Source organism: Nipponia nippon, unplaced genomic scaffold (assembly GCF_047370975.1).
Source record: "Nipponia nippon isolate SJK-2023a ecotype South Korea unplaced genomic scaffold, ASM4737097v1 scaffold_1, whole genome shotgun sequence".
Lineage (NCBI taxonomy): Eukaryota > Metazoa > Chordata > Aves > Pelecaniformes > Threskiornithidae > Nipponia > Nipponia nippon.
Genome location: NW_028262290.1, coordinates 22881706 through 22895120, shown reverse-complemented (window position 1 = coordinate 22895120; position 13415 = coordinate 22881706). Strand labels below are relative to the sequence as shown.

The window sequence follows — 13415 nt, the reverse complement described above, 5'->3', positions numbered from 1 at the left end:
GTTTCAGAATTCCCCAAATAAGGAACTGTCCTGCTGAGTATTTGACAAGGTTTAAGAACTACCACAAATTAATATAATTAGCAATAGAAAGGAGTTCAGGTATTTGGGGATAACTTCTTAAAGTCACACCTGCCTTTTTACAGATGCAGAGCAAACATCTACTTACACGGTGCCTCACGATTAATATACAAAGGAAAAATACTGCAAAGGAAACGTACCACAAAGATTAGCAAAACAGCAGGTGGCTGTTCTTGCACCTCCACAAAAATACACCAACTTCTGTTAGCTTTGTTTTATATAAATTAATTACATCATGCACATGATACTGAAATACAGTAGAGCACTTGTGGAACTGTAAAATAGTTTACAAGCAGAATAAACATACATATGAAATGCAGCATTTTACACAATTTTGCACGATTTTGGCTGTACCTATGATGCCCTATTTAGAACAAGCTCCCCAACGGGTGGTAGAAGCTGTATTAATTCCTTAGCTCCTAACGGCCTGGTCCCCATGGCCCCTTATCTGCGCTCGCTCACAACAGACAGGCGCTAGGAGTAGCGGAGGTGTTTCTGCACGGGGAGGGACTCTGATCCGCCGGATCACGTCCAGTGTCACGTCCTGCAAGCGTGGCGCCGCTTCCCTGAGGCGCGGGACGCTTCACAGCAGGGAGGGGAGAAGACCCACAGCAAGGCGGCACGCCGGAACGGGCGTTCCCGCAGGGTGGCCTGTGGCTTCACAACAGCTCGCTCGCTCTGCTAATTGCAATTAATGGAAGTGCAGCAGCAGCACACGCCTTTCGTACACCCTTGGGCAGACCCAGACCTTACAGGCTTACTAGCACAGCTTTGCATTCCCAAAGCTTGCTCTGTCCAACGGAGTAATTTTGATCTACTAAAAAAAAAAAAAAAAAGCATAAATAAAAAAAGCATTTCCACGTTCTCCTTTGGAAAGCCATGAATGAGAACAATCTACAAGTTCACGCTGCGTTTAGTAGTCCTGAAAATAATAAAAGCAATGAAAAAAATGTAATCTACGCTAGCATCAATTACAACCTCTTGGGCAAAGTACTCTTCCATGGCAAGGCAAAGTAAGTTATTGATACAAAATATGTCCCCAAATTTTATCTACTAAGACATCCAAAATGCAGTCATGACAGCTTGAACTGTAACACCTCTTCACGCCCTCCCTCCCCCAAAAGATATTACTTATTTTGGGAATATTTAGCTGCCTTTTAAAAATGCTTTGTAAATACCATTTTTTATATGAATAATGCCATTTCAGGTAAATCGAAGAATTTTCATTCGTAAATCAAAGCGAAACCCACTTTTTCAGCTTAAAACTGTTCACTGTACCAACTTGCAAATAATTTCAGTATGTTCAAACCAACTATTTTCTTAAAAGAGTCTCCTTGCAGAGACACCTTACCACGGGCTGTGGCAGCAACCTGTTTTCCAATAGGTTCGCCTGACTATAGTATTCAAACATAGACATTCGTGTTAGCTGTCGTTGTTACTGGACAACGGATACTGAAAAGTTTCACCATTATGGAAAAATGTCCTGAAACACTTGGGAGCAACCGACTGCTTCTTGCTCTACTAAATGGTGTATTACTATAACGGTAACTTGCGGTGGTATTTAATGACAAAAAATACCTTTATACTAAGAAAGCCATGGACAAAGGGGGAAAAAGTCTCACTCACAGGCTTGTGTTTCAAGCAAGACGTGAAGTTACCCTCTTAAAGACAACTCCACATAAAATCCTTAAAAGATATCTAAAAAATTAAAAGCCCTCCATACTTCCCAGTTCAGCAAATCTGTTCAATGATAAGATACTCAAATAGCTGCAAATGAAAACCACGAAAGCAATTTCCAACTAGGAAAGGACCCATCGGTGCTCCTGCTGATGCTAGGAAGTCCTCCGAGCAATGACTACACTGCGATGGAGGGCAGATTCCAGCTGCGAAGCCCATTCGTGTCCTCCCCACACAGACCGTGCGGGAACTTCCAGCACCGCGACTTCAAGGTCGTCACTGAAGCTTTCACATGACCAATTCACCTACGCATTTCACTCTCCGTGTGGACATTCAGACCTCGGGATTACCCAATGCCACACGCACTGAAATCCAGTTAATCCAGACTTGCAGAATTTTCTATTCCATTTTGGCAGACCTGTTACTAAAAATGCAAACGGAAGAGGTCAGAAAAAAAGGTCAAATCATACAAAGCTTGAAGAGAAAGGGAATCAAAGCTACTAAGCTAGGTATCTGTAGTTTGCCCTGGAGAGGAAGCCAAGAGAAACACAAGTGTCAGTGAAGCCAAGAGTAGAGAGACAGAAAAAGCTCAGAATGGCATTTACAGATTCACAGACAGCGACAGGATCCGCAGGTTATAAGGACACTATAAAAAGGGAGTTAAAGGAAAACAACAGTAAGCTTCCTCAGAGGAGGTTACTGCTAATCTACTGAACCATCTTTCACGTGGTGTTCAGAACGACGAAGAGGTGTGCGGAACCAGGGCTCCCTGCGAGAAGCGGAACCGCAAGGGAGGCGGTTGGTGGCGACGGGGGTCCTTCTCCCACCTGCACACCGGCTACCGAGGAAAGGTGCACACCCTGCTCTCTGCGCACTTCTCTTTGGGTGTTTTGAAAAACAGCAGGTCTGTATACAATTGTGCAAATTATACAAAGATAAACGTTGGTTAAGAGATCAGGAAAATTTCCTTTCCCCTGCCTCCCTGAATGACTGCTGCTGTACAAGAAGAGTATTGCTTTTGATTCACACATTTGCCAGTTTACAGCTTTTTCACTGCATGTTATCTAATGACTACATGACTAACTTGCAGGAAAGAAAAGTCACTCCCAAACCAAACAGGTGGGAAAGGCCACTTGATGACAAGTCCATACAATTTTTCACTTCTGGAAAACTAAGAAAGCTGGAGCAAGCAATTTACCTTCTGTGTTGGACACAGTTAGCTAAGGAACAGAAACCAATGCCGAGAATTAGCCACGGGAGTTAGCACTAAGGTGTCAGTTTTTCCTAGATTCAGAATAGGAACTAGTCTAGTAGTTGGCAATAACATTTTATTAGTAGCTACCTTTATCTCCTACTTCAGCAGTTATGAACAGCTAAGAATTTAGACTATTAAAAAAATGTAAACGTTACAGAATTTTCCTTTAACTAGTTTCTCTACCACATCTTAAAAGTGAACTAACAGAAGGGCTTAAGTCAAAGGGAGATGAGGTGTATGATTTTAATAAACATTTTTCTTATTAAAATCTTGATATAGTTTAAATATACCATACAGAGGAAAAAAAGCTATTTATAAAGCTACATACACATTTCAAGTCAATGACGACAGCATAAATCATTCTAGATTCCCTCTCCGCTTATCAGAATGCCTTGTGTGTGTATATATGGTGAGCTGCTGTGAGTTATCTGCATAATTTTTGTCTAGCTATACATTACAGGACTTAAAAAAATGTTTAAGCTATATACAGAAATATATATACATATAACATATATTTATATGTTATACATACACATACACTTATATACATATACACACAATACATATATATATATATATATACACACAGTACTTTACATTTATATATGGCCTTTCATCCAAGGGCCTTGGATACTTCTTAATACATCAAGTCTCACAAAGCTTTGTGAGGGAGGGAGCTTTATTTTACAGACTGTAGATTTGATGCCTATTCTAAACAGTTTCTTTTGTTGCTTTCTACTAACTTTACACATTTCAGTTAGAGGCGTTTTTGGTAATGGAAATAATTACACCAGTTAGAAATCCAGGCATAAGGTATATGTTGCTTTGTACCTTTGTAACTATCCTCCCTAGTATATGAGAACAGCCATACCAGTATAAATTTTCCTCTATACTAATACACCTAGATCTAGACTTGTGTAGCTGTACTGCTTTTTATTTTTAATTGATACTAGCACAGTAAAATCTGATACAGTTTGGAACTTAAGATACACTGGAGGTCACAACAGGAAATCCAGAACAGACTCCAATCCTCGTACATTGAAACTATCCTTTTCTAGGACCACTGATTTAGGAAGTATTAGTAGTACATGCAGAAATAATTCTACATCTGTTTACTTGATTTGTCTGCAGTTTAACTACACAAGCCTGAAACAGCCTTATTTAGAAAGCAGGATTTTCAGCATCAATTTGGCAACTGGTGGTCAGAATTTCTGATCTCAACTGTCCTCCATACCTCTAGCAACTAAATAAATGATGAAAGCAGAGGCTTTTTTGAAAGTCACAGCTGTAGGTAACTTCTGGTCATCCTCAACTAGCTGACAGAAAAGAAAACCCAGTGGAGCTCTGACAAAGGTGAATTCCACTCAGATTCTGACAGAATGTTAGTTTAGCTCTTCCCAACAAAAGGAAGGAAAAAAAAAAACCAAACCACTAACATGGACTCATGGGGTTGGAGAAGCAAGAAACAGGGAGAACATCACCGTCACAAAAGCTCTTAACCTTCAATACTTCAGTCTGCTAAGCTTTCAGAAATTGACACAGAAGTAGCAGCTCCTTCCTTTATTAATCACTTCCTAACTCTCAAAAATCTCTCAAGCATAGGGAAAACAAGTCCTAGGTTACGGCCAAAGACTGCCCTCCCCTAAAGCAACCAACCACTTCAAAAGTGAACATACAGTAGAACCCACTACAATGCAGTTTGAGAGTTTCATTCTAACCTAATTACCTTGAGACTTTTCAGAACAAGCCACTTTCCCTTCAAACCAATTCTGTGAAAAGAAGGGGTTGCCTGGCCTGTTTCATTCAGGATTCTCTGCTAACTGTAAAATGTGGGCTGAATGTCTTCTGCAGGTCAATTTTTCAGTTACAAAATTCAGATTTTTAATGAACAACTATGTTTAGTGTATGCTGTTAGCTAAAGTATAAATGGCTAAATAAATAAAAACTATCGTTTCTTCAGTATGACTTGGTATTTTGTCTGTAATTTCTTTATTAAAAAACTGTAACAAGATACTTAAAAAAAGGCTAGATACAAAAGAAGTTAAGCTGCTCACGAACATTAAAGTTTTCCAAAATGTATCTTCAATAATCATGATCTTATAAACATTTTACAGTTACCAGAAAGTGCCCAGGCTGAGTTTACATAGTTAGATAACGTCGTACAAGTGTCAGGTTAGAACTGGTAGTGGAACAATCTCCTGACTGTCTGTTCACTGAAACAGGGATACAAAAACGTTGATTGTGAACTATGAAATACTGTGCATTGGCCTCATCATATGTACAAAAAAAAAAAAACCAAACCACTAAAGGTACAGATTACATGCAAAATATTAGTGATGGTATCTGATGTGCCAGAGTTCAATGCAATCAGAACAAAAATTGCAATGAAAGTGGTTTCATAAGTGAACGATCCCGACTCTGGGATCTGAGCTGTCAGGAACTTTTTACAAGTTCAATATACATGATACACAACTGCAGCCAACCACAAATTAAACACCATAAAAAAAAGTTAAAATAAAACACAGAACATACTTAATTTTTTATTTCGAAATTCCCTACTCCCTCTATACAAGAACCTTTGCTGAAACACTTTCCACAAAGGCAGCAGTGAATTTTCAGAACATTTTACATATTTTCCCTCAGCAAAAAGATAAATCACAGTGTAAATTATATTGTTCTGCTGTCATCTTTGGCTGGGGTTAGGCAAAGGAGTTATTGACTAGCAAACTGTTGCAATCAGATATTGCCAGTGCTCCTTAGGCCTTTACGTTACAAATTTAGTACAGGAATGTTTGCATTTAAATCTTTGAAGTACCACCAGGGGTATGACAGCATTAACTTTCATAAACTTTTATAGACAAATGGAAAAATCTACAAAACTTAGCTAGTAATATTACACAGCAATACACACTTTTTATACTCTACACAAAACCAAAATTCTTGGTCTTAATGGCGAGTAACAATTTCTGTTTCAAAATCTGCTTAGAGGAATAGAGTGGGACATAAAGGCGAGAAATGCAAGTGTTTGCTGTAGGAAGATGTTGGTCATCTGGTGGTCTTATTGTGATTGATGGCATAGGCTGGAATCCCTCCTCACTGGCAGGCAACGATGGACTTGAGGTCCAAAAGTAAACCTGAAAAAAGAAGACGGCATTTAAAATTTTGCTGTACAAGGCTAAAATTCATATTGCCTATGTTTTGTGTAGGGATAGGTTAAAGAAGAACTGCACAGTCACAGCAAGTTTGATCATACTACATTCTGTTCAATATGCCAACTAAACTCGGTGGTCATGCTACATGCTTTTGTAGTAGCTTCCTTCATTTCCTTTCCTCAACTGCTCATTATAGCATATACTTCTGTTAAAACTGATAAAAGCAGCACTCAAAATGATCCTGTATCAACAAATCCTCAGTAAATGAAATCTCCTCAAATCCATCTGGGAAGATGATGAGTGCCATCAGTACAAAATGCATCAGAAATCTCTCACAAACCCGTTAGTGACTACAGAATATAGTACTTGTACAGACAAAAGGCAGCAACAGACAACATTTGTTTTATTGTCTCAAGTGTGAAACACTGACTTGCAGAGCAGAGTCACTACCAAAGTGTAACCATAGTATTCCTTAACAAATGCGCTCTAGATTTTTCCACTTTTCAGATTAGTCCTTGTTTCCTTTTAGCAAACTGTAAAGGAAAGATAGTACCTTAAGGAGCAGGAAGTTAAACGCAAGTAGTTTTAAGAAGCGTACAATGAATACAATTTACAGGCAAGTTTTCCAAAATGAAACCCCCTGAACAGTATCTGGTTCTTTCATGCTTCTCATGAGCTATTCCTAAAGGGCTTTGAGAAGCAGACAGTATCATTAGTGACATCTTACAGAGGACACAGGTGTTGCCCTCAGGATACACAGAAGTTAGGAGAGATCCAGGAAGAGAACTCAGCCTCAAAACCTGACTAGCCCACAACACAGCTGACAAACCACAGTGACTCAGGTCAAGAACGACTGTGCAGAGACTGTAACCGTGCTTCCCTAGGAGACCTGTGAATATGGATAAGGACACACCACGCTTACTTTCAGTTGGAAGAAGGTCTAGGATTCGCACCTGATGTTTCCAGAACTGAAAGTCTAATCAAAGCCTACTACCCTGCTCTGCTACCTTAACTCTTCACATACAAAGTCTCTGCAGGTAGACACAGTTAAAAACAGTAATGATGCCAATGTTATTCCAGTTCTTCTGCACGTTTCCACTGGGAATGGGCAACTTACTAGATCTTGTCTTTCTGTCATACTCATCTTCTCAACTATGGACCAAAACCAACGCTTGAATTGCAAAAGCTTCTCAGCATTTTCTCCTGTGTGAAATAAAGAAGATATATAATTCAGCTGGTACACTGGACAATAAATACTAAGAGATCTGTTTTACATGTACTGCAAGTTGGAGCTCAGTTACAATCTCATTCACAAGGTCCTGATACTGGAGACACTAGTAATTTCAAAACTAATACACATACTTCTGAATGTAAATGCTAACTCTGACATACCTCAGTACAACTCCCACCCTCTCCTTCCCAAAAAGCTTAACTACAGCTAAATATAGTTTGAAAATTATGTAAGAAATATTAGACTGCATCCATCACATTTATAGTTCTAAAGTTAGGTCAGAACTTTCAGAAGGGAAGATATGCTACCAAAAATATAATCCTCGTAATTTAACATCAAGTGACAGCAAAGTTGGAAAATGTGCTCCTCCCCCCCCCCCCCCAACTGAAGGTAAATATTTTCAAAGGTATGTAAGAAAACAGAGTAATAATTTCATTAGGACTTTCAGTGACTTATTAACTGATGTCAAATCATTTGAAGAGGTAGTTTAAGTTTAATGCTGGTAACCCTACTCCACACAGAACAAACAATGTTTTATCCCTGCGACTCTGTTTCTGAATGAGTAAGTTATTTCATACCTGACTCATCATTGAAAGAGGTAAAGCTGATTAGCATTTGCACATTTACTTCACCACAGCCATTTACCAAAAGTCTGAAATCTTCTGCTGTCAAATCTTCTAATGAATTCTTTGGAAGTACATCCAGGAGACCCTTCCTCATTGCCTTAAGTGAAAACCACAAGACTCACGTTATAGCCGTACCACTTTCAGATTGACTTTAAATGCATTACTGAAAAGTTGCAGGTGAAATTCCCTATTAACTCAAAATTTATTACTCTCCCAGCTGTTCTTCTCTTTCAAAGCTTTACCATCTGAGATACAAATTTTCTGAAACAAAGAACTGCACCAATCTGTTAAAGCCTACCTACTACTGCAAAGAAAGCAGTAATGGTTTGAACTAATATTTCACCCGGAGCAACAGTAGGTAGCAAATGCACTCTCTAATGCTAAACAGTTCAGGTATTTTGCTGAGCTACGCTAAATCTGATGAGAATTACAAAAAATGCATCTTGCATGTTACTTTTCCTTCGCTTCCTCAGACGCTCACATGCCAACGCTGCTTTAAAAATGTTATACGCACACACATTTTATATAAGTAAGTAATATCCTGAAAAGACTGGAAATTCCATTTTCAAAATGGAAGAATATGAATACATTTGTTTTAGGAAATTCCAAAATGAATACAAATGTTATGGTTTTCAACTCTTAAAATAAACAAGAGTCAAACTATCAACATAGGCAGACACGGAGATCAAGTAGCTTAATTGCAGGAACATGTTCTTTCTGTGAGAATTCTGGACCTAAACGGCACAGAGGTAATCTCGCACCCTGCTAGCCTATCTCAGAAGTGCAGCAGGAAACCACAGTCAGCAGAAATGACCAAGTTTAGGTGTAGTATCATCTGACAGAGAGTAAGTGGTTCTAAGTACTGGACCTACATTAACTGTTTACAAAAATGTATTATTCCATAACTTTTATTTAAAAAGGGCTTCAAAAGCCAAATTATTTTTAATATACTTTTACAGTCAATTGTTAGGTTTCTTGCCAAGCTAGTAAAATAAGAACAAAGTTGTATGGTTCATAACTGATTTTTCCTTTTAAAACAACGACACAAGTCAGAAGTTCAAGGTGATTTATGTAAATATTTTGAAATTTCTTTTTAGTCTTTGTTTATGAGGCTAAACAAATCAAAGGTGATAGATTATTAGAACAAAGTAGCTGCTAAATACAAAGCAAAAATTCCAAGAGGATATGTGCCATTTGAGCTTAAGAAATGAACATATAGGCTTAACCAATGAGATCAAGTTTAAAAGAAATTATCTTTAATTCTATAAAAAAAGAGAAATTGCTCAAAGTACTCAGTCTTCACAGTACTGCATAAACAGCTATACAATTACAAAAAACCAGAAAATTAAATATTTTTAATCAAGCACCAAGACTTCAAAAGAAACATGATTAGCAATACCATAATGAGGAAAAGAATTAACTGACTGAAATCTTACAGATTTTTTTTTTTTTTTTAAAAACACTCAACCAAAGACTTACATGTAGAGGCTGTTCTGCTACTACCAACATTCGGTGTTCTGCATATTTCCGGACGTACTCATATACATTCTGAGGAGTGACTGGTATATTTACACCATTGGAAATAAGTTCAACCTATGGCAAAGTAACAAGGACCATTTAAAAAGAAAAAAAAAAGGGGGGGGGGGGGAAAGAAATGAGATTATTACAACAGCCACAGTATGCTGCACAGTGATTTATTGCTTCATATCCCTCTAAAAGCAAGGAAAATTTGCTACTACAGGTTAGCTTTAAAGATTCCCTAGGATTGACTATGCTATCCAGGCTTTATGGTAGGCTCTACATCACCTTCAAGGGAAAAAAAAAACAACCCACACTTCGATGTCTAAGGAGAACACTGTATCTGAACGTAGGAATCTCTGCCATCTGAGAAGAGCATGGATTATGCGTACACTAAACGTGCATAAGCTGTCAAATTCTGAAACTAAAGACACAGGTTTAGCTGTGCTTACCTGCCCTCCACCCTCCTCCTTACACAGGTCTATTGCAAAGGCTAAGTCCATTGCTGCAAACACGGCATCAGCATCTGTGCTCTGGGAAGCGAGGATAAGTTGCCGAAGGCTTTCATACATAACGGGATCGAAAAAAGCAAAGTCATGCCAGTTCACCTATAAAAAAAGATAGATAAGGAGCAAAGAGTAAGTATGTAGAGGTTTGAAACATATCAGTTGTTTAAGAATATATTCAAAATTATGTGATCTGTGCCTAATCTATGCACACCAGCATACAGCTGCGCATAACCCATGTAACAAAGCATACAAACACAAAAAAAAGGCAGTCAAACTCCTATTTTCAGCCTGCTTTTGAAGATACATTAGAATACTCAACTGAACTGCGTTAGCAGAACCTAAAGATAGACCTGTAAAGCCTTTCCTGCTATTAAGGGCATAGAGGTTATAAAGAAAATGTATAGGGTTTTTCTAAACAAATTCTTCTACATATCTATCAATAGAGATTTGACGGAGGTTGACTGAAGTTGGAAATAATTTGCATCAGCGCTCCAAAATGCTGGAAGTTCCCCTCCACTTACATACATACATACTGCTGCTACATATACGCATTTAAATGACTGATGGCCCAGTAGCTGCCTACCACAGTTTCCAACAATTCAAATACCAATGTCTACTTCTTGCTGTTTTCTATAGCTCCTTGCTTCTTTTATTAGCCTGGAGAGAAAAGTCATCTACTAACTAAACCAAATCTAACTAAAATATTCTTTGATGTATCCAACATTTAACCGGAAGGAATACATATTCAAGAAGAAAAACCTGAAGAAAAGAATTACAAGGGAATCTCTCTTGGAAGATATCAGGGGATATTTGGAGGCATATCTTTCTGCCATTAATCCTTTTTCATTAAAGATCATATGTATGTTGGATAACTGATTATGTGATCAACATTGTTTTTAAGGAAAGACCACCAGTAGCAAACCTTGATTTAAGTTTGTTGCATCAGACAGAACTTACAATGCTATTGACTAATGCATGAAATGTGCAGTGCATAATTAGTGTTTATTGGGGTGGGGAAGTGTTTTTGCCAAAAGTTTAGGTAATTATTGCTCTGAATTAAATTATACCTACACCTGAGATAAAATTTTAATTACAATTCAATGAGTTCTCTCAAATATCAAGGAAAATGCTTTTCGGTAAGCTGAGAAGCTATTGCATAGTACTGTCCAATACTATCTCTTCGAGTCTTCAGAGAAAAAGCGGAGACAGTAAGCTGTTTCTGAAGGGAGTCAAAGGCTAACCTATTACAAATCATTCCATCTTAGTCAAATACCTGACTTCTAGTACATCTACTCAGTTCAAAATCTAGGAAATGAAAAAATTAATACTCCTCAAATTAAATTTAAAGGCACCCTTACAGTTCCAATATCAACTCTGCTAGTCAATACATGCACGTTAGGGGGAAAAAAAACAGTTCATAAGATGAGATTTTATGTAATTAAAGGAATTCAAATTTCTATGTTCAACTTACCTTTCTGCCAAGAAGAACTTTGATTACATGTCTATTTAACGTGATGGGACATAGTTCATTCTGCAACAAGCACAATCCTAGGATTCTGAAAATAAACATTTGGGTTTTGTTTTGGTATGACGAAAATTACACTGGAGATCTTTCAGCAAACTCACATTAAAAAAGTCAAAATATTCTAAGAATCAAGCTGCAGCTAGCCTTCCAGCCCTGTCAATCCCCAAAAGAAAATCATGGACATATATATATATTATATATATTTTCTGCAGTATAAAATTTCCAGATTGTAAAAAAAGATAAAAATAAAAATTTTACAGGGAAAGAAACCTCAAGTTGACATGTGCAAATTCCCCACTATTTAGCTCCAGGTGAGAAATACACAGCATAAAAGTAATAATGTTTTTGTAGCTTGGATCATTGGTACTCTCCCTGGTATTTTGTATATTTGTCTTTTACATTTTTTCAGACTAGAAGGTTAATAGTAGCATACCTGCCAATGTTTCTGAAACAATTCAGCCTCGCCTCTGTGTTTTTACCAGGTCTTGGTGTATAAAAACCTCGTTTTCCAGGCTGGTAGAAAAGTGGTGCATTATCATCCCCGTCATCTGTATCATCTAATTCCATATCTACTACACTGCGGCTGGAACCATGTCGCTTTCTATTTTCCTGTTTTGAAAGTCAGAATAGCAATTAACAAACTTACTTCTAGTTACTGACACACATCAACAAGCTATTTGCTACTAGACCCAAAGATTCAAGTTCCGTTCGTTACGAATTTCCATGTTATTTCCTAATGGCAACATTTTATACTTTTGAGTACTTACTGTTTAATCTTTTCAAAAGAAAAAAAGAAAGAAAAAAAAAAGATAACCCCACAAAACAATTAAACAGAACTTTGTCTTGCGTGATAAAGGAAGGCTCCAGTTGCTTAAGTTTTTAAAATTAACCGATACAACGGGATCTTGAGTAAATTTAATTTGTGCAACAGTTCGTTACCTGCACTTTATCTGAAGAGTCTAGCAATCCAAGATCCAATATACTGTCAGCACCATTCTCCCTTGACAAGGGAAAAAAAAAAAAAAAAAAAAAAAAAGGCAGATTTAATTTCACAATAAGGAATTGTCATATTCTGAAACCAGACAGATTAGATTAAACCAAAGTCAACAAGTCACTTGTGCAAAGAAAAATATCTAGAACAAAGCAAGGAATAACTTGCGTGTACCAGAGTTAGATGTAGCACAGTACAAGTGCTTTAGCCACAAAATCAGCTGTCATTTCTTATCTAAATACTTGATACTTTACCTGCCATGTGCAATAATGAGTTCCATTGCTTCATCAACTCTTGCTCTAAGGGAATCTTCACTAGCTAGTAACAGAAGCAGCTGAGCAGGGGACAATTCCAACAACATCCCTGTGATCTTACTTGCAAATGCCTGGGGATAAGGAATGATACGTCTTATTATTCTCCTCCAGTTCTCTCATTTTCAAATACAGTTTTATGAAACTTTTAGTATTTTAAAATACAGAATGCATGACAAGATACCTCCTAAGCTAAAGGACAAATTACAGAAACAAAATCTTAAGAAAATGCCAAAGAATAAAAGCAGCCCTACATGTTCAAATATTTTCAGTTATGTTAAACAATAATGGACAAGAAAATTAGTTTTTTAAATTAAAAGATGACAAGAACAACGTATCATTAAGTGTATTAGATAGATAAGTCTTACTGGCTGCATTGCTTGCACTCGGGGGTAGAGCCTTTCTCCAAGGGCTTGTCTGTGTGCTGGAAGAGGGTCAGGGTCGTCACTAGGATTTCCTTCTGATGCTGGTCTAAAAGGCCGTGTGTCAATGGAAAGTTGTCTTCTAAAGTCCCTTAAGAAAATTAGAGCAGTTTGTACTCA

The 13415-nt window shown here is 37.6% G+C and overlaps 1 protein-coding gene across 3 annotated transcripts in view; it reads right to left on the bottom strand.

The window, feature by feature from the left end:
- Window positions 1-3671: 3671 nt before the first annotated feature.
- The window catches only part of UBR5 (ubiquitin protein ligase E3 component n-recognin 5), a 95473-nt gene continuing 85729 nt past the window's right edge, over window positions 3672-13415 (bottom strand). For all 3 annotated transcript variants that reach the window (XM_087748372.1, XM_087748380.1, XM_087748389.1), the window contains 10 exons: window positions 13242-13386; window positions 12817-12947; window positions 12511-12571; window positions 12005-12180; window positions 11518-11602; window positions 9990-10145; window positions 9499-9612; window positions 7972-8116; window positions 7280-7365; window positions 3672-6144 (listed from right to left, as the gene is read on the bottom strand). In XM_087748372.1, coding sequence (XP_087604498.1) covers window positions 5932-6144; window positions 7280-7365; window positions 7972-8116; window positions 9499-9612; window positions 9990-10145; window positions 11518-11602; window positions 12005-12180; window positions 12511-12571; window positions 12817-12947; window positions 13242-13386 — 1312 coding nt within the window. In that variant the 3' untranslated portion in view covers window positions 3672-5931. The remainder of the gene's footprint in view (window positions 6145-7279; window positions 7366-7971; window positions 8117-9498; window positions 9613-9989; window positions 10146-11517; window positions 11603-12004; window positions 12181-12510; window positions 12572-12816; window positions 12948-13241; window positions 13387-13415) is intronic.